The 20,066-nt window shown below is 36.7% G+C and overlaps 4 protein-coding genes across 4 annotated transcripts; 2 read left to right on the forward strand and 2 right to left on the reverse strand.

Annotated features, from left to right (window-relative positions):
• Positions 1-1,585: 1,585 nt before the first annotated feature.
• LOC114515971 (DNA replication complex GINS protein SLD5-like) lies at positions 1,586-3,849 on the reverse strand. The gene is made up of 8 exons (XM_028535293.1): positions 3,729-3,849; positions 3,166-3,252; positions 3,015-3,074; positions 2,869-2,922; positions 2,699-2,793; positions 2,523-2,611; positions 2,306-2,381; positions 1,586-2,200 (listed from the first exon to the last, which is right to left on the reverse strand). Exons 1-8 carry the CDS (start codon positions 3,840-3,842, stop codon positions 2,104-2,106), a joined length of 672 nt encoding a protein of 223 aa, XP_028391094.1. The 5' UTR covers positions 3,843-3,849; the 3' UTR covers positions 1,586-2,103.
• LOC114515965 (insulin-degrading enzyme-like) lies at positions 3,625-11,481 on the forward strand. Its single transcript, XM_028535286.1, has 31 exons — positions 3,625-4,190; positions 4,665-4,741; positions 4,869-4,895; positions 4,984-5,087; positions 5,187-5,260; positions 5,466-5,561; positions 5,656-5,778; positions 5,886-5,998; positions 6,081-6,170; positions 6,315-6,387; positions 6,469-6,561; positions 6,920-7,011; positions 7,117-7,197; positions 7,323-7,426; positions 7,518-7,620; positions 7,764-7,859; positions 7,982-8,008; positions 8,096-8,178; positions 8,407-8,551; positions 8,835-8,945; positions 9,106-9,226; positions 9,297-9,388; positions 9,559-9,670; positions 9,806-9,873; positions 9,944-10,043; positions 10,127-10,251; positions 10,320-10,467; positions 10,589-10,650; positions 10,763-10,829; positions 10,973-11,076; positions 11,178-11,481. Exons 1-31 carry the CDS (start codon positions 4,019-4,021, stop codon positions 11,283-11,285), a joined length of 2,991 nt encoding a protein of 996 aa, XP_028391087.1. The 5' UTR covers positions 3,625-4,018; the 3' UTR covers positions 11,286-11,481.
• Positions 11,482-11,513: 32 nt separating this feature from the next.
• LOC114515969 (adenine DNA glycosylase-like) lies at positions 11,514-13,184 on the reverse strand. Its single transcript, XM_028535291.1, has 2 exons — positions 12,726-13,184; positions 11,514-12,631 (listed from the first exon to the last, which is right to left on the reverse strand). The coding sequence occupies exons 1-2, from the start codon at positions 13,140-13,142 to the stop codon at positions 11,543-11,545; spliced, it is 1,506 nt and encodes a 501-aa protein (XP_028391092.1). The 5' UTR covers positions 13,143-13,184; the 3' UTR covers positions 11,514-11,542.
• Positions 13,185-15,733: 2,549 nt separating this feature from the next.
• LOC114515831 (tRNA (guanine(26)-N(2))-dimethyltransferase-like) lies at positions 15,734-19,362 on the forward strand. Its single transcript, XM_028535155.1, has 8 exons — positions 15,734-15,871; positions 16,003-16,204; positions 16,442-16,673; positions 16,830-17,034; positions 17,331-17,537; positions 17,639-17,830; positions 17,959-18,163; positions 18,315-19,362. The coding sequence occupies exons 2-8, from the start codon at positions 16,140-16,142 to the stop codon at positions 18,538-18,540; spliced, it is 1,332 nt and encodes a 443-aa protein (XP_028390956.1). The 5' UTR covers positions 15,734-15,871; positions 16,003-16,139; the 3' UTR covers positions 18,541-19,362.
• The last annotated feature ends 704 nt before the right edge of the window (positions 19,363-20,066 follow it).

Below are 20,066 nucleotides of genomic sequence, written 5' to 3' on the forward strand. Positions count from 1 at the left end.
TTAACCTGGATATAGCTTTGTGCAGCATATTATTGAGGATGTTGTAAGATGTGGAATATTATCACTTTCTACATTATAACTATCTATTTAAAAATGCTACTAATTACTAAAGTTAACTAGGATATGATTGAAGTGAAAACCAGGCCTTATGCTTAATAAAACACTCCTGCTAGTTCATTAATAAAATGGCAAATAAAAATTTCTTATGTATATATATATAATTTATAGTGTAAGCACTTCTTGCAATTTATAATTATCTTTGTTTTGCCACAATGGCTAACATATGGAACTGGCATATCTACAAATGTATTACAAAGCAAATCAGAGTAATATCTGGCCGATCCAATTCTATAAACATATTAAATTCAGCTCGGTCAGAGTAACACCCTCATAACAGTAGAATCTAATGGAAGGGAACCAAAAATAAATATGTGTAACTTATAAGAAATTTAAAAGATTGCACAGCATAGAAGTTAGATCGAATTTGGTCAACTTTTCCCACATATGACAATTCCTAACAATGAAGGGTTCAGTTTTAAAACAGTTGCTTTTGATAGTCTCTTGCATTCTGGTATTGACTGGTAACCCCTTCTCTAAGACTGATATAAAGATATCACTAGCAAGTTGCTTTGCTTGGACAAAGCCTACTTCCTTTTTAATTATTTCTTTAACTTTGGTTTTGAAAGCATGATGTGTAGAAGTAGGATTGTCATTGACTATAAAGCAACAATATTTAAGTAAGTTGGCCCTTCATGTACAGAAAAATTAATTTATGGGACCAGCTCAGATGAGCATTTGAGTGCTGTATTAAATCCACACAGAAAATATCACACAAGGCAAGCACTGAGGGTAAATGCCATATACCACGCAGATTAGCATTCAGAAGGGTGAAACAGTAAAACGGTAATCGTGTTACGATGTCAGTTTGATTTAATGAATGTAAATATTCAATAGTGCATGACACAAACATCAATACACGCTGTAGCCTGTATATTCAATAGTTGATTCAATATCTTTGCTGCCGATCGACAAAGAATGTTTCTTGTATACTGGATTAAAAGACATTTTCAAAGCTTCGCTCCTTTCGAACCTCCTTTCACTCCTTCGCATTGAAGGACAATCGTGAATATATAATTAGAGTGCAAAACCTACTTAGGGGACCCGGGGTACAGCGACAAGTCCACGAGGTACAGCGACACGTCCATTTTGTGCGATTTATGGCAGGCATCTCACGCAAATTTTTTTTCACTCCCCGACACAGCTAACCCAGGCCAAATATAAATGCCTAATATAAATGCATAAGAGATGCCTGCGGAGGAGGCTACTCATTGTCCTTGTCGAGAGGAAAGTTCTAGACACCCGTCGCGTCAGTATAAAATTGGTATGCTACGGAAATGTTTTGTTGGGTGTGGATGCTATGCGCGCTATGCCTTTCCTGGCGTCGATTTCCCGAAGTATAACTGTGAATTGTTCGTATGAATACGCTCGAAAATCTCACCATTTTATCTTCGTCGTCAGAAGCGGAATTCAAGAGTAAAGTCGAGTATCACAGGTTAAGCGCAGGAGAGATGATACATGCAGGAAATTGCGGGAAGTCCATTTAAGGTAGTCTAGAACGAGGATTAGATGAAAGCTTGCAAAAATTTCTAGTGGACTTCTAGCCTACTATAATTGGAATAAAAATACACCAATACTCGTATTATTTTTTTAATAATTCACATGAGAAAAACATTCCTGGCTTTTTTTTACATACAACAAATTAGTCGTGTTTGTAATGCAATGTATTTCAACGTGAGTTTCTCCTGTCAGGCCATAATAATGATGATTTTTAGACGTAACCTTCCTTACTCTTCTTGCAACTCGTAATGCCTGACTGGCGTCGATGGATGTTATATATGTACTGGAACGTACTCGCAGAAACGAAGCCTGTACTGCGTTTAAATTCCCACTGGAAACATGTCTCGAAAAAACGCAAAATATCATGTCTTATTTAGCTCTTGTGAGAAAGTACTTTGTAAAAAAGAAATTTCAGAATGGTGTTGCGAGGATGTGACTTCTCTCTGTTAGTGTAGTTAGACTGAAGAAAAGTCATATCATATGATATCATATCAGAGCCACGGCGCCTTTTTCCAAGAGAGGCGCGATGACGCTGTATCGAACCAGATGCTGTGCTCCTACTTCCAAATCTGCTGGCTGATCACTAAAAACGAATCAGAATTTGATTGATATGAAATCTGCGAAAAATCACAAATACAGTATAACTCGTGGTGTGGATAGAAATACAATTTATGTTTCCGGAGCTTACTCGGGGTCGAGCTCCACCTGATCTTGAGGTTGGAGAACCTTCATGAATAAATAACTGTCCAGGTTTGGCTGAGGAACTGAAGTGATAAAATGAAAGAAGTTGAGAGAACTGTAAAATGCTTTGTATGGTCTAAAATCCTGGTGGTTTGACTGGATAGTTTTTTAATAATAATATGCTGCCAATTTTGAGATTTTGGTTCTGACACAATGATGTTTACCTGATTTCTTCTTATCTAAACTGCTCAGATTTGGTGGCATGTGGTCAAGTGCCAGTGATTTCAAAAGATCTTCAACATTTTTACAATACCTAAACCATGCATATGATATATACAATATTGAGATGCTTTTGAAGTTAGGGGATTGGTAAAGAACATAAATAATGATTTTTGCATACTCTTTGGCATAAACATGTTCTTCTGCAGACAGATGCGAAATGTAATCCGTTTTGTCAAGTGATGGTTCCATAATATGAAATGCATACTTCTCAATCTAAAAATTACATAGGATTTTGAACCTCATATATGGAATTTTTTGTTCATTGTCATGCATAGGAACTCTACGAACCTTTTTCAGTCGGATTTTTAAATAGCTGCTAATGACATATCTTATTCTTTGAATCTAAAGAACAGCAAACATTGGTACATTCAGCACATATGTACCAGAAATTTCAGTTGAAGTAATTCTAATTCTATGTAAATTACATCATTCACCTCTAGCCGATGAAGTGATCCAGCTAAGTCTCCTTTTTCAGCCTCTTTTAGGTTTTCCTCCTAAAAAAGTTGAAAGATTTCTATCAGCAATAGTTGCAGTCAGATGGCATTCATGAAGACTTTCTATGTTAAAAATGAACAAATGATTCACCATTTCTTTAATCTGGTCAAGCATACACTCAACAAGTTCCACTTTGCTCTCCAAAAGCTCTGGAGCGAACTTTTCATTCAACCAAGCCTAAAAAATTATAGTCTGTTGTTGAACATTTGTACCAATTGAAAGCATCTCAATAAGACTCCTGATGTAGGCTTGCCAAGGACATAATGCTGCAGCCTGGTAATTTGGATTTTAAAAGCAATGATATATGCACCATTGTGTGCTGATGATAACTGGTCAAGAGGTTGTTGGTTAGCTTGGTTAGTCCATAAAAATTTGAATAAAAATGTGTAGTAAGGCTGATTTTATTTTATTTAAAAGCAAAAATACTAAAGCATTGATGAATTAGCCTAGCAGAGCAAGAATTTTTAATTGGCTGATTAGATTGAAAAACTTCATAGAGGAGGTAGTGTAGTGTAACGTTGGTATTCAATGAGGCATTTTAAAACTTGTGTTTGTTCATCTATCAAAGCAAACGACGGTATAAAATCGGAAATTTACTCAAAAAGGGAAAAATGGTTTTTGAATCCTCTCTCGTTAAACAAATCACACTAAACCTGTTCCAACCGCTCCAATACTTCAGCAGCAGTGACTTCTTCTTCGTCATCTTCGTTTACCTCGGATTCATTTAAAATCTCCGAGAAGGATTCCCGCTCCTCGCTTTCCGCCATCTTTGATTTTTTTCCCGCGCTTAAAAATTAACGAATGACGTAATTTTCAGGGGGGGGAGAACCGTCGAAAAAAGATCAATAAAAAAAAACAAGAACACAGCACAGGGTTTAAAACTTTTTAAAATTGTACAATTCTAAATCAGAAAAGAAAAATATAAACACATCCTTTCCACACGATGACTGTTGAAGACAAGGCTAGTGGTTTTAAAGTAATATGTGACGATATATTGAAATCAGAAGGAGATGATAGACTGTATCGTGGATTGGTGCTGAAAAATGAAATGAAGATACTCGTAGTTAGTGATCCAAAGACGGAAAAGGCTGCTGCCTCGATGGATGTTCATATAGGTAAGAATATGACCATCTTGAATTGTCTATCGCTTGCTATAAATACAAAGATTGTGTGTGCAATTGATTGAAGTATATGTATTGTAGTTGTCTGGTTAATGATTGATGATTACGTGTCATCATGGTATATATTTATAAACATGCTCGTATCCTAAACATTGCATTGTATAATGTTTACAATGGTGTATAAATAAATGTTATGGCGAGTGTCAGTACTGCCATGGAAGGACTGCATGTTGCAATGTACCAATTAGGAAAAAGTGATCAAATTGTTACAATAATTGTGTACATCTAATGTAATTGGTCCAATACATGTTTCCTTTGTGCATGCACTAAATACATTTTGCTATTCAACAAAGGAGGACCCCTGGAGAGTTTTAGCACATGCAATAAAAAACCTAGAATGCTGTTGTCAGCTCCTCTCTTTCAGATTAGCCTAGCTCCACCCTGTAATAATTTTATGCTTAATTTTAGGGAGTTTGTCAGATCCAGATGACATTCCTGGCTTGGCACATTTCTGTGAGCATATGGCATTCCTTGGAACAAAAAAGGTTGCGTGCAGAACTATTATCTAATAGCTTTTCCTCTCTATAGATCAGTGACAAGTAGACATATAATTATCTCAATGTAAAAAAGATCAATTTCTATTAACCTTTATTACAAATTTTATCTTTTTAGTTCCCAGAAGAGAATAAGTTCACCCAGGTTTACCAAATAATTTCATTTCCTTTATTTAAAAGCTTTCATCCTATTTCTCATGTAACATGAATTTCTCCTTAACTTTCCATCATAGTTCCTTAGTGAGAACAGCGGCTCATCCAATGCATTCACCTCCAATGAACATACAAATTTCTATTTTGATGTGAAGCAGGATTGTCTGGAAGGAGCTCTAGAAATGTAAGTTCAACTTTGGTTCTTTGAAGTACCTTGAATCTTAGTTCCACTTGGTAGGAGTTGTTGTTGAGAACCTGTCTTCCCTCAACATCTCTTTCACAGATTTGCAGAGTTTTTCATAAGTCCTTTATTTGATGAAAATGCAAAAGATAGGGAAGTCAATGCAGTCAATTCAGGTAAAACAGAGCATACAGTATTTCAGAAGTTTGGTTGAAAATTAGACCAAAAAAAAGACTATATATTATCGTTATGTGGTTAATTTTCTTGAAGTTCAGAGTCCTCCTGTATGCAAAAGTATAGTTATAACAGTTTGCCTGTTTTGCAATTTTGTATAACTCACAAACGCTGCAGCTTCATTAACTGTAGTTAATTATCATGTAGAAAATGACAAAAACCTGAAACATGATTCTTGGCGCCTGGAGCAATTAAATAGATCAACTGTGGATCCATCCCATCCGTTTAAAAAGTTTGGTACTGGTAAGGGCTCTCTGTTGATTGTTCTGGCTATTCAAGGAAAGACTGTGTGCCAATTGTTTTGGATGGTGTCCAACTTCTCAAATATCTTTATTAGGAAATAAAACAACTCTAGAAACAAGACCTCGGGAACTTGGAATTGATGTTCAAAAAGCACTGTTAGAATTTCACGAAAAATATTATTCAGCAAATATGATGTCATTGACTGTCATTGGTCAAGGTGAGCTGGTCATTTATTTTGGTTAAGGTAGACAGGTGAAATATGAAGCTCTCTGAAGAAAGATTGTGGTACTGTATGTAGTTAATTTCGCGATATTTACATTTCAGAATCACTGAATGAATTAATGGACTTGGTTTTTCGTCTATTTAATCCCGTTATAAACTGTAACGTAAATATTCCGATATTTGAATATCATCCTTATAAAAAGGATCAATTGCAGGTACTGTACGATTTTGTGTTTATAAAAACACTTGTGTTCACATGAAATACCAAATACTAATCGTTTGACTTGCCTTAACCAGGTTCGTTTCGAGGTAGTTCCTGTAATGGATACAAGAAAACTAAGGCTTGTGTTTCCATTTCCGGACATAACGTCTCGTTACAGAGCAAAGGTAAAGACTCCATTCCAATCCTGTGTTATCTTGTGATTTTTACGTCCTTTGCGTTTTTGTGTGTGTAGAAAAACCCCGCCGTAATTCCTTCCTAAAATTACTGTAGTATATCCCAACTTTTCTTGATATTTTTCATCTCCGCAGCCAGATCAATATCTATCTCATCTTATCGGCCACGAGGCTGATGGTAGTCTGTTGTCTTTCATAAAGGAACAAGGTAATTTAATCTCAAGTGATGTTAAGTAGGTTAATTTGAAGATTTTAACAGGATTTAAAATGTTTTCTTCTCGCACGGTAGGATGGGGGAACACACTCGGTGCTGGAACTATGGAAGGGGCCAAAGGATTCATGTTCTTCATTTGTAATATCGAACTCACTGAAAGTGGACTGGGTATAGTAAAATTGATAAATATATAACGAAGATTAAATCAGACATATTTTGGGTAATGACAATTCGGTGTTTCTATAGAGTATACAGGGGCCGGTTGTATCAAGCCCGTTTAGCTTAAACGGTGGTTAAGTTCAAAATAGAAAGCAAGTCTATCGTTTTATTCAAGAAGCAAACTAAATGTTTATAACCTTAATACAAAGATACTGTTTACTACTACATATTTAGTGCATAATATTCAGGTTGATTCATTCAAGAGAGTTGTAAGAGTGTTATTTAATTTTCACTTAACCACCGTTTAAGCTGAACGGGCTTGATACAACCGGCCCCAGTAGTTTATCTGTTATTTCTTCCCGTTTAGATCACGTTGATGATATCATTGCTAGTTTTTTTCAATACGTAAAAATGCTTCGTGAAGTTGGACCTAAAGATTGGATTTTTCAGGAAGTTCAGGTATTGGTTGCAGGCTTTGATCAATGGTATGGTAATGATAAAAGCCGCTATATTACAGTTGAAATTGTATGTCCGTTACAGTAACTCCATTTTATATCCCTTCAGGCCTTAGCTACGATGCATTTTCGTTTTAAAGACAAGGAAAAACCAGTACAGCTTGTAACAAGGGTTTCGAAATATTTACATGTAAGTATAGATCAGTGTCTTTCTCAATGATCTTCATGTTAATGACTGGAGTGCTGATGATAGTCTTTTGTTGTCATATATAAACCTTGTAAGAATCATGTATACATGATCTATTTAAACGGCAGCAATTTGATATGAAAGATGTCTTGTCGGGAGCCTATCTACTTTCTGAGATCGATAAAGAAACGGTTACAGAACTTTTGGCGTTACTTGTGCCTGAAAAAATACGGTAGGTGCTTGCTGGCTTGGCCAATGGTAAAACTCGGAAAGGTTTTGGGGAATTTGTCGAATGATGAACATGGTTTCTGGTTATGATGTAGTGTTTTCGTTATGGCGAAGAAATTTGAGAAGACTGCTGACGAGATCGAGGAATGGTATGGCACAAAATATAGCGTCAAGAAAATACCAAATGATGCCATTGAGGTAGCTAACTGTGGTATTTGTCTCGATCCCCGTTATTGATAGTGGGGTGTACTAAAACACTGATTGTGATCTTCTTCTTTATTTGGGAACCAATCTTTACTGCGTGTTGGAATTTTTTACAATGTTAACTTTTTGCCTTGAAGAAATGGTGTAATGTGGAGTTGAATGAATCATTCAGATTACCAAAACCCAACGAGTTTATTGCTACAAATTTTGATATAAAACCGAGAAACGTTGAGGTGAGAATGCTCGATTCGCCTGTGGGTGAATAGTTGGTTTATTGCTGTATTTTGAAGCAAATAAGGAATATCAAATGATTGACATTCGTCTCCTAATAGTTTATCTTACCGTGTTTGTTTAGGGAAAGGATGTGCCTGAAATTATCAAGGTCGGTTTAATTTCTTGCATCCGTTTGCCTCTTATCCGTGATCTTATTATTCCTAAATTTTATCATCTTGCTTGTTTTAATTCGCAGAACTGTCCTTTCATGAAAGTATGGTTTAAACAAGACGACACCTTCTTTGTTCCAAAATCTTGCGCTTACTTTCAAATAACGAGGTATATGATTGAATCCATTCAAAAATATTATGTCATTCTTGGCGGGAAAACTTGCTAAGTTTGTTTAAGTCGCTGTTTCCAAAGTATAGCGGTATTATACCGCATAAAAGTGTCTGCATAATATATCTGTGAACCAAGATATTATGAATTGATTTTTGTCTGCCCATTCTCATCCGTTTTTACTACGCTAAGGCAATTCAGTAGCAATAATTTCGACGATTCTTTCAGCCCTTTAGCATACCGTGATCCAATGCACTGTAATATGAACAGACTCTTTGTCATGTTGCTAAAAGACTCGCTCACGGAGTACGCATATGATGCTGAGTTAGCTGGTATGGAGTATCGCCTTGACGTCAGCATATATGGGATAAATGTAAGTCGATTATAACAGATATGAAAAGTCCCAGAATGGGCATTCCTTGAGAGCAGTTGCAGTCACCGAAAATGGTGAATCAGGAAGAGCTACAAGGAGCATAAATTTTACCAAAACAACTCTGCAAGCGATTTAAACGTAGTGTTTGTCTGTGACATGGAATCTCTACATGGCTATTTGAGGCCGCATGGCTACATTTCGAACCGTTGCTTCAATATAATGCATGAAAAAATCATAGTTTTTTTGGAGCGTATAATTGAAATCGTTGCACTGCGATTTTTAGTTATCCGTGTCTGGTTATAATGACAAACAAGATACGTTCATGCTGAAAATCCTTCAGAGGATGACCAGCTTTGAAGTGGATTCGCAAAGATTTGAAATACTTAAAGAAAAGGTTAGTGGTGATACTTAAGGAATAAGAAAGGCCTATCCTGACAGTTTCTATAAAAGAAAAAACTCGTATCCTATAGCCACGTCTCTTTACCAAATGCAATCAATCATGCTAAAAGTGTCTAATGTCTGACTAAGTGTCTAATACTTCATTCCTGTTGTAGTCGGAACGCAGTTTAAGGAATTTCCGGGCACAGCAACCCCACCACCACGCTGTTTATTACACTTCATATATACTGGAAGAACTAGCTTGGTCCAATGATGAAATGCTTGATGCAATAGCTGGTGAGTTTGACTCAATTTCTTATCTTCATTCACCCTTCCGTTGACTAAAACACGTCCCGTGTTTCCACAGATATCAACGAGGAAGTATTCAAGAAATTTATAGTGGAATTACTGAAACGTGTTCACATCGAGGTTTTACTTCATGGGAATTTAACAAAAGAGGTTTGCATACAATGAATACACTTGTTTGAGTCTCATTTTAACTGGACAACTACATTGAGTGCTGGTATATCCCACAGCACAGAGTAAACTCAGCCTGTGTCACTGGAATGAGATCTTCGCCGACACAGCTGTGGAAGTTAAATTAACGAACCATTTTTCTTCAATTTTAGGAGGCTTTGGATATCGCGAGTAAAGTGGAAAATGTTTTTAAACAAAATTCCTCCAGCAGGCCGTTGCTGCCCTCGCAGCTCACAAAACACCGGGAGGTGCAGTTACCCGATGGTAAGCTAGGGATCATTTTACCCACGGAACTATTATCCTATTACACACATAGCCTGCTGTCGCAGATTATGCTAATCACGGCAAGCCTCTGAGTATAAGCTTGTCCATTTCTTACGGTGACGTAATGGTGTTTAGGATCAAATCTGCTCTACGAAGTGGAAAATGAAGTGCATAAAAGCTGCTGTTTAGAAATATATTATCAGGTATAAAAGCCTTTGTTTTTTTTTGTTGGCATTCCCATTCTTACGTGGGTTTTTTTCGTGTTTTTTTCAGTGTGAACTCCAGGCTTTAGAAGGCAATATGCTGCTCGAATTATTCAGCAAGATTATATCAGAGTCTTGTTTTGATATATTGAGAACTAAGGAGCAACTAGGTACACATGAGGTTTTATTGTGAAGATAGCTATCAACGTTTGTTTGCGTCTTGTTATCAACGTTTTCAATTAAATTCCCTCAGGTTATATCGTCGTTAGTGGCGTTCGTAGAGCCAATGGTGTGCAAGGTTTAAGATTCATAATCCAGTCAGACAAGGCCCCAACGTATTTGGATAAAAGAGTGGAGAATTTCCTGATCATAATGCAGGTATACTGTACGTCTTGCTTCGAACTTGGAACCTCAGTCCTGGGCTTACTAAATTCGTTTTTCTTTAGGAAAAGTTAGCGACGATGGAAGATGAGGAATTTGAAAAATATAAGGAATCTTTGGCAGTTCAACGTTTAGAGAAACCCAAAAAACTTTCCGCAGAGTGCGGTAGATACTGGGCAGAGATTACGTCGCAACAGTATAACTTTGAAAGAGGTATGTTACGCTGGGAACACCTGTAGCTGATCTAGTTCAGAGTTACCTAGTGTGTATTAAGCATTTCAAGGAACATGCCTGTTTTTGCAGATGCTCAAATCGTATTTAATGCTTTCTATAGACTCAACTGAGGTCGCCTACCTGCGCACGATAACTAAACAGCAAATACTGGAGTTTTACGAGGTAGAGCATGCGTACAATCGTATACATAACTATTGTGTTATCATGTCGTAACTTGTGTATTTTGTCGTAACCTGTGTATTCAGTTACGAAATGCATCTTATTTCTTGTGTAGAAATTGATCGCACACTCAGCCCAAAGGAGGCACAAATTATCTGTCCACGTTTTACCACAGAATGGCGGTAAGGACCAGCAAAAGTATTTTGAGAAAACGCGAATGATTACCCTCTCATAGCGCATCCTCTGATCATCACATTATAGCTAAAATGTCCTTATTTGCTAATGTACACTTCGTATTTGTATTGAAATATCCAAAATATCCTAGAAATGTCTGCAGTTGAAGCAACTCAGGCGGATGTCTTGGAGAGCACACCAGAGCAGAATGAAAAAGATGCTTCGACCACTGACAATCTTATAACGAATCTTTTGGTATGTAATGGTTGATAACCTTACCTTCTTACTACACTGCCTGGTCAGTTTAAACAATCAAAGTCACAAGCATCAAAATTTATTTTAATCTTTTGCCTTAGCCAATGACAAAGATTCTTGATGTTGCAAGCTTCAAAAGCGGTTTACCTTTGTTTCCTCGACTCAGGGCTATGACTTTGATGCAGGAACCAAGTAAATCAAAGTTATAACAATGCAATCCACTATGCTGACAACTATGTACAGATATTTATTTTCCAATGAAAACGTTTTCTGTGATCTATAGATGTACATACAGTATATATTGATTCCTTCACAAAACTAGATAGTAAATACAATTTTGGGTAAATGATTGAGAATTAAACCAAATCTCAAATAGAGGGCAACTCTGCAGATGTGCAGAACAAGTGCAAAACTGTTGAATGTATTTTTATAACAATTGATTTTCCTATTTCTTAATCATTAATTCTCATGATGTTTTTATGAAGAATGATTCCAAAACTTTCTGTTTTTTACTGTCATTCTTTGTCACTCTTTTTCTTTTAACACCAGTCGTTTTAAGCTGTCCATTATTTTTGTACAAGTTATAGACCTTTTTCATAGCAGTTGAAACGGCCGTTTCTAGAAACTCCAACTGTGTCACCCACTTTGTGCTTCGACCATCAGCTGATTGACCTGTTGTCATGTTTTCCTGGGCAGATTCAGGTATGACTATCTTGTGAACAATGTATGTATGATGGATATGTGAGAATAGATGAACAACTTCACCCAGAAAGAATATCTTCACACTGTCAGGTAAATTGTTAAATTGTTCTCTCATGAATTCCTCAACTTTACTAATTAAAGATTTGTTAGATGACTCTGAATCAACTATGAAATTAGGAAACTCCCATAAACCAGCCAGAAGTCCAGTTGAGGGTCTCTTCACCAGAAACAACAACATATCGTCACCAGCCGCACATTCTAGGACACAAACGACAACCTTTTCCTGACGTGCCTCTTTCAACTTGGCTTTCCTGGGGTAGTTGCAAACTCCTAGTTTGGAATCATAACGTGAATCATTTGGCAAGCACAGCTGACAATCATTGGCCACCACATCTTCAATATCTCTCAAAGAATCACTGGGACAATCTTCTACCTGTTTTTCACTTCCGAAGAAACTCTTTAAACTATTTTCAGTTCTAGGTATAATTATTATGGCCTGATCATAAGCAAGACATATGTCTTTTACTGGACAACATTTGCATTGAGGTGATTTCGGTGTACAAATTGTTGCACCAAGTTCCATCATTGCTTGATTGAAATCGCCAGGATGATCCTGGGGTATAAGTTCATCAACTAGTTTCCAAAACGTCTCTACCACAACTGTGCTTGAGGAGTCAGCGCCAATTATCCGAAGACGGGAAAGGACTCTTATCACATTGCCATCAACCAGACCGACAGGTTCGTTAAATGCAATTGATGCAATGGCTGCTGATGTGTATTTACCAACACCTGGGAGATCCTTCAATAAAACACCGGCGTTGTCTGGCATTTCACCATTCATCTCCTTCACAACCTAATAAGAAGGATGGTGAATTTTGGATTGTAAAGGGGGAGACCAGTACATCATTCATGGCAAACTTTTGAATGAGTCTGGAACTTTCACGTACCTTTTTACATCCTTCGTGAAGGCGCCTTGCCCTGGAATAGTAACCCAATCCTGCCCACATCTCATTGACCTCCTCTAAACTTGCCTTGGCCAAATCTTCCAAACTTGGCCACCGTTTCATCCACTTATTATAATACTCGATAACGGTCGCGACTTGTGTTTGCTGTAACATAACTTCAGAGACCCACACCGCATAGCCACGACGGTTCCTGTCCTTCTCCTGTGCGCCCAATCTTCGCCAGGGAAGATCGCGTTTGTTCACGTCGTACCAATCTAACAATTGCTGTCTTAAATTTTCGATCTCTTGCGGCGTAAATGCGTGTCTTTCACACAAGTTATGAGCCTTGGAGGAGTTGTTTTGCGACGTGGAAGCATTGCGTGAATTACTGCCACGAGATCGCTTGGAATTTGCTTTCATTTCGTCTATTTTATGGCTTTAAACGTTTGTTCTACAAAACTAAAGCATCGATTTTTTTGCAAACTTGCAAATATTGCGCAACTTCGAAATTGCACGTGTTCAGCCTGTTTGCAGGCTAAAGAGATCAAAATGACGATCAAGATTTTTAAAATTTGACCTAGCCTCCTCCGCAGGCATCTCTTATGCATTTATATTAGGCATTTATATTTGGCCTGGGTTAGCTGTGTCGGGGAGTGAGAAAAAAATTTGCGTGAGATGCCTGCCATAAATCGCACAAAATGGACGTGTCGCTGTACCTCGTGGACTTGTCGCTGTACCCCGGGTCCCCTAAGTAGGTTTTGCACTCTAATTATATATTCACGATTGTCCTTCAATGCGAAGGAGTGAAAGGAGGTTCGAAAGGAGCGAAGCTTTGAAAATGTCTTTTAATCCAGTATACAAGAAACATTCTTTGTCGATCGGCAGCAAAGATATTGAATCAACTATTGAATATACAGGCTACAGCGTGTATTGATGTTTGTGTCATGCACTATTGAATATTTACATTCATTAAATCAAACTGACATCGTAACACGATTACCGTTTTACTGTTTCACCCTTCTGAATGCTAATCTGCGTGGTATATGGCATTTACCCTCAGTGCTTGCCCTTGTGTGATATTTTCTGTGTGGATTAATACAGCACTCAAATGCTCATCTGAGCTGGTCCCATAAATTAATTTTTCTGTACATGAAGGGCCAACTTACTTAAATATTGTTGCTTTATAGTCAATGACAATCCTACTTCTACACATCATGCTTTCAAAACCAAAGTTAAAGAAATAATTAAAAAGGAAGTAGGCTTTGTCCAAGCAAAGCAACTTGCTAGTGATATCTTTATATCAGTCTTAGAGAAGGGGTTACCAGTCAATACCAGAATGCAAGAGACTATCAAAAGCAACTGTTTTAAAACTGAACCCTTCATTGTTAGGAATTGTCATATGTGGGAAAAGTTGACCAAATTCGATCTAACTTCTATGCTGTGCAATCTTTTAAATTTCTTATAAGTTACACATATTTATTTTTGGTTCCCTTCCATTAGATTCTACTGTTATGAGGGTGTTACTCTGACCGAGCTGAATTTGAATATGTTTATAGAATTGGATCTGGCCAGATATTACTCTGATTTGCTTTTTGTAATACATTTGTAGATATGCCAGTTCCATATGTTAGCCATTGTGGCAAAACAAAGATAATTATAAATTGCAAGAAGTGCTTACACTATAAATTATATATATATACATAAGAAATTTTTATTTGCCATTTTATTAATGAACTAGCAGGAGTGTTTTATTAAGCATAAGGCCTGGTTTTCACTTCAATCATATCCTAGTTAACTTTAGTAATTAGTAGCATTTTTAAATAGATAGTTATAATGTAGAAAGTGATAATATTCCACATCTTACAACATCCTCAATAATATGCTGCACAAAGCTATATCCAGGTTAAAAATTAATATAATCTTTGGTTTATGTAACTATGTTTATGCACTATATAAAGTACCTATAATCTTTCCCATGTGATTTCCATATTGAATGTATTGTTATAGATGATAGACCTAATGAAAGCATGTTGTCAATGTTTGACTAATTACAAATATCTAACCCTGAACCTGGTAGGACTTTATTATGCAAATATTTTTGACAGTATGTCTTTGTCATTAAATCAAGACAATGAAGACATAGCACCTAAACTTTATCCCCATAATTTAGAGTATACACAAACAAGATTTGGGTGTTGCATGCAATGTATTGACACAGGAGAAGAAGGCATACATCTATGATCTAGCAATACATTCGAGTGATTCGACGAACATCAATCCCACATTTATTGCAGCTTCCCGAGAACTATTCGCTTGAATTAAAACTTATATTCCTTCGTCTTCACAGTGTGCGTTAAAACCCTGCGTGTTTAATGGTTCAAACACAGGCAAATTCGACATTTTCCCGATAACATTTGCTTGATTTCGCCTATTATGCACAGCCATGTTGTGATGTTGACAAAACTTGACATGCGAAATAATATTTTTATATGGATAAAATCGATATCAAAAGAATCAAATTATATTCTACAGACTACATACTTCACGGATTATCATGTTACAATTTCAGAACACTTTTATTCGTTCTTTAATAAACCACAAAATTTTACGCAAATTTGTAGCAATATGCTTTCACTCCTTTCCACTCCCGCCTATACACAGTATGATTTTGTCGTTTTTTTCTAAAATTAGCATGCGCGAGCTGGTATGCGCAGTGCAAATTCTTGTGTCGATTTATGGCAGGCATCTCTCCCACTTTTTCCTCGCCTTCCCGACACAGCTAACCCAGGCCAAATATAAATGCCTAATATAATGCATAAGAGATGCCTGCGGAGGAGGCTAAATTTGACCTAATCTAGGTAAAATTGTTCGTGTTTTTCGTACGTTTTGATAATCTATCAATAGAATTTGCAATGGATGAAGCAACCGAGGCTTCTAAATGTAAGGAGGTCCATGAAGGAAAGGCGAAAATAACGTTTACTAATCCTAACGAGGTGTTTATAACCCTGTCCAAGTATTCAACAGGGACTTGAGCGTTGCTTGCATACAGGTTTACACCGAGGAACTTTTCCCGTTAACTGTCAAGTTCAAGAAGAAAAAACGCAAGGAGTGTATTGAGAAGGATGTAGCTGGTGAACAGGCTAGTACTGGTACGCATCAGCAAATATTTACTATCAGGAAACTGAAACTGCTGATTTGACACTGATTGATAGTGGTGATCATTCCTAAACGAGCCATCATTTTATTGTGCCAGCTTAATTCATCCAATTTTTCATTTCAGGAAGCAATACAGACCCTGGTATAGTCCTGTTTGAAGGGCTAGCAGCATCTGGATTGCGTTCAATCAGATACGCTTTAGAAGTTCCTGGAGTTGAAGAGATTGTTGCAAGTGATATAAGTTCCGAAGCCTTTCAGCTGATGTCAAAAAATGTAATAGACAATCAAGTGTCTCACATTGTCAAACCTTTGCAAATGGATGCTAGGTGCAGTTTCATTTAATCTATAGATTATACACTAAAATTGACAAGTAAAGTAGTCTGGTGAAAGATGGACTCTTGATACCCCAGGGCAGGTTACATTTAAAAACATTACTGGCTTATCTCTTGCTGATCTTTCAGTTGGCAATGCACTCAGAGTGCTAAGTCTTTTTCCAGAAGATTAACCCCATTGTGAAAGTGTGTTTCTAGTTTATGAGTTAAAAAATCCTTCTCATCCACCAGTTTGGTGATGTACCAGAAGAGACATCCAGTTCAATGCAGGTTTGATGTGATTGATCTTGACCCCTATGGTTCACCTGCAGAGTTTCTGGATGGTGCCGTTCAATCTATCAGCGATGGTGGTATGTTGGCTGTAACCTGTACCGACATGGCAGTGCTCTGTGGTAACCACAGCGAGGCATGCTATGCAAAATATGGTAGCATGTCATTGAAAGGGAAATTTTGCCATGAAATGGTATGGAGATATATGTATAGATCATTTGGGTTATATATAGTAATGCTTTAGATGTGGAATTGTGCCTTGGAAGTTCCTAAGGCAGAACATGAACCCCTATTGGTGTCTTTGCAGGCTTCTTGTGCATAAGATTAACAAATTTTACTTCTTTTCTAGGCATTGAGGATTCTTCTATCTTGTATCGACTCTCACGCGAACCACTACAAGCGTTATATTGTTCCCTTAGTTTCTGTTAGCGCAGATTTCTATATCCGCGTCTTTTTGCAAGTGTTCACAAGCGCTGCTGAGGTGAAGAGATCTGCAAGCAAGAAATCCTTAGTCTACCATTGTTTGGGCTGCGGAAGCTGTTTCTTTCAACCAGGTACGTTTTCCTATTTGTTACAATCGGTTGCTCTAATCGTAACGGAATTGAATGAAATTGCAGTATTTAAAGATAAATTGTTGGTAAACAGGATACCATGTATGTAAAATCTCTTTGATAGTAAAAAATGCGAGACTTAATCAAAAACCTTCCGCTTTTAAACGTACATTTCTGTGACGAGTAGAACGGAATCAAAAGAGAGAAAAATGAAGTCCAAGATAATCACAAAGGTCCAGAAAAAGTTTCAACTCAGTGATGCTGTTTGGCTAATCTGTACCCTCAATCTTTACCTCTAGTTGGGAAGCGTATAGAACAGGGAAATTCGAAGAAGTATCCCCCTGGTACGGGCCTCCGGAGGCAGACCTGCCCGGAGTGTGGACGAAAGTTTCATCTTGGAGGCCCGATATGGTCCGAACCTATTCACAACTTAGATTTCGTGAATAAGGTCTTGAATAAAGTGAAGAAGAGCCATGAGAACTATAAAACATCAGAAAGAATAATCGGTTAGTATGTTGCTAATTGTTTGGTTCCCTCATTTTTGCTTTTAAACCTGCACCTTTGGTCTGATGCAAATGTCAGTAATTTTTTCATTTTCTACCCCCAGGTATGCTCACCCTCATTTCAGAAGAGCTTCCTCATTCACCCTTATATCATACCCTCGATCAACTCAGTTCTGTCGTTCATTGTACCACACCATCCATGATTCAATTGCGGTCAGCTATAATGAGATGCGGCTATGAAGTCTCGGGATCGCACGCCGCGAAGTCGGCTGTGAAGACGAACGCACCTAATAATGGTAAGAGGCAGAATTAAATGATTTAACTCATCCATTACAAATCAGATAAATCAGGTAATAGTGGTTCTCTTTGGAAACATTTGGAGAAAGGCCTGAATTGGTTATTTCAAAATCATTTTACCTTTTAGTCATCTGGGATATAATGAGAGAATGGGTAAAGAGACATCCCTTAAAGAAGGAACATGAAAATTCTCCGGGTCATGCAATATTGAGTAAACCACCGCAGACAGAAGTGAGCTTTGAGTTTCAACCCGGCGCCAATCCCACTTCAAGACAACTCAAAATGACGCGATTTCCTGAAAATCCTGAGCCAGAATGGGGACCAAAGGCAAGGTATGTTTGGCATGGTATGTTAATGATTATGGTATGGTATGGTATGGTATGGTATGGTATGGTATGGTATGGTATGGTATGGTATGGTATGGTATGGTACAAAATGGTAGTATCTTCCTCTAAAATCTTGCCTTTTTATTTCTTTTTTAAGAGCTCGCAAATGTGTCGATGATTCCGACGAGCTTGCGGATAAACGCAAGAGAAATCAAGGCAAGCGAAAAACACCGTCCTACAACGAAGAAAGATTAAAGAATTTTGAATGCAAAAGGTTCAAAAAAGGTTTGTGTTCGTTGGGTGATGCATGTAAATATTCCCATCCTTCAGAGGAAGTCAGCTTAGAGACAGAAGAGAACAAAAATTATGATGAAATATCATGACAGTCTAGTAGATGAAAGTACATGTTCGTGTCGGAGTGAAAACGTTGCGTGAAATGTCACTTTGCGTCTAAAAAATCGCATTCAAACATGGCAGATCATGTGTCCTCAAAGTCCCGTAGACAAATTGTATTAACCTTGCTAAGAAATAGGTTTCTGAAGACGGTTATTTCTTTCTGAGGCAGTGAAAACGCTACATCAGTTCCTTAACAATAAGATATTTATTGAACAATTTTAAACAATTCGTATATAATTATAGTAAATAATCAGAGTTCATATAAACAAATAGAATGTATATTGAACAGAAAACTAATTTACATCGAGACAAACAATCCAGTACAGTATTTATATACTGAAAGTCATTTGTTTTTGCAACGCATAATTTAAAACTTGTCAAAGTTTGAAGTATTGATTTCAGCGTGCTGATTTTCAAAGCCGGTTCATTATTCTCTTAGCATGTCCACGAGTAAAAAACAAGATTAAAAAGCTTTGAATAATTCAAAGCCACAATAGACAAGTTCATGTGAATTTTCGTTGAAAAAACAGTTCACAGTTTAAAGACAACGTTTTAGCAAATACGATTCTCCTTAGCAAGATCAATGCAAGATCAACTGATGTGTAAAATGAAAGAAGTGTTTAGATAACAAGGGAGTTTTTATCTAGAAAATTCGCAAAGTTTTGCTAAGTACTGTAAAGTTGTCTTTAAACTGCTATTGACTATATTGTTACATGAAGTACTTCTGTATAATTCTACATACCAATTTGTATCTTTCTATTAATTTGCTGTTCACTGTTCAGTAAGAATAGAGACCGTTTTTAGTTTTTACAGCGATTTGTTATTATAAGTCCAGCTGTTTTCATAGTACAAAATGATCAATGGCATGTCAATTTATACAGAAATAAGTTATTGAAAATTTGCAAATATGTTTAAAAAATAATTTATATTTTCCGGTGAGGTCATTTTTAAGTTTAATATACATCAAAACAACAAAATCAAACTATAATTTACCGATATATTTATATTCATATAGAAATTATCTGTGCAAAAAGCTCTACTAAATTTATTTATAACAGATTGTGAAATTTGCAAAGCACCACTAACGATATATTCACTACCGCAATAATGGGTGAATTATAAAATCTCTAGAAAAGTTTACAATATATTTGGCATAAAATATGGCTAAAATACGAATCTTATTGGGTAAATTAATCGAAAAAGGATAAATTCATATTAAAATGCACTATAGGTATATATATATACTTTCTTAATATTATGATCGAAAATATTTAGGTTTCTATTGTCGATTCCCATTTAAAACAGGCTTTCATAAATTAATTTCTCTCAATGTCAAACAGTGCTTTGCAGTTCAATTGAAAACTTGAGTGAACTAGAATTCTTCGAAGAGAAAAACTTTTATTTTTATTCCTCTCAATATATATACCGGATAAGTTTTGTCGTAAAATCGCATTTTCCTTTTCGAAATAAAGTATTCACGTCACAAAGAAATATCTCAATACGGAATTGTGTT

Source organism: Dendronephthya gigantea, unplaced genomic scaffold (genome assembly GCF_004324835.1).
Source record: "Dendronephthya gigantea isolate DGI-Jeju-01 unplaced genomic scaffold, DenGig_1.0 000005F, whole genome shotgun sequence".
Classification (NCBI taxonomy): Eukaryota; Metazoa; Cnidaria; class Anthozoa; order Malacalcyonacea; family Nephtheidae; genus Dendronephthya; species Dendronephthya gigantea.

Excerpts from the sequence above, each read along its gene's own strand:
- LOC114515831 (XM_028535155.1), top strand. The coding sequence starts at position 16,140 with ATGTCAAAAAATGTAATAGACAATCAAGTGTCTCACATTGTCAAACCT. Across the intron at positions 16,205-16,441 it reads CCTTTGCAAATGGATGCTAG|TTTGGTGATGTACCAGAAGA; the intron begins GTGCAGTTTCAT and ends CTCATCCACCAG. Across the intron at positions 17,831-17,958 it reads GACGAACGCACCTAATAATG|TCATCTGGGATATAATGAGA; the intron begins GTAAGAGGCAGA and ends TTTACCTTTTAG.
- LOC114515965 (XM_028535286.1), top strand. The coding sequence starts at position 4,019 with ATGACTGTTGAAGACAAGGCTAGTGGTTTTAAAGTAATATGTGACGAT. Across the intron at positions 7,427-7,517 it reads CTTGTGCCTGAAAAAATACG|TGTTTTCGTTATGGCGAAGA; the intron begins GTAGGTGCTTGC and ends GTTATGATGTAG. Across the intron at positions 10,044-10,126 it reads GAGAACTAAGGAGCAACTAG|GTTATATCGTCGTTAGTGGC; the intron begins GTACACATGAGG and ends AAATTCCCTCAG.
- LOC114515969 (XM_028535291.1), bottom strand. The coding sequence starts at position 13,142 with ATGAAAGCAAATTCCAAGCGATCTCGTGGCAGTAATTCACGCAATGCT. Across the intron at positions 12,632-12,725 it reads TTCACGAAGGATGTAAAAAG|GTTGTGAAGGAGATGAATGG; the intron begins GTACGTGAAAGT and ends CCTTCTTATTAG.
- LOC114515971 (XM_028535293.1), bottom strand. The coding sequence starts at position 3,842 with ATGGCGGAAAGCGAGGAGCGGGAATCCTTCTCGGAGATTTTAAATGAA. Across the intron at positions 2,794-2,868 it reads TAAAAATCCGACTGAAAAAG|ATTGAGAAGTATGCATTTCA; the intron begins GTTCGTAGAGTT and ends TGTAATTTTTAG. Across the intron at positions 2,382-2,522 it reads TTTAGATAAGAAGAAATCAG|TTCCTCAGCCAAACCTGGAC; the intron begins GTAAACATCATT and ends TTATCACTTCAG.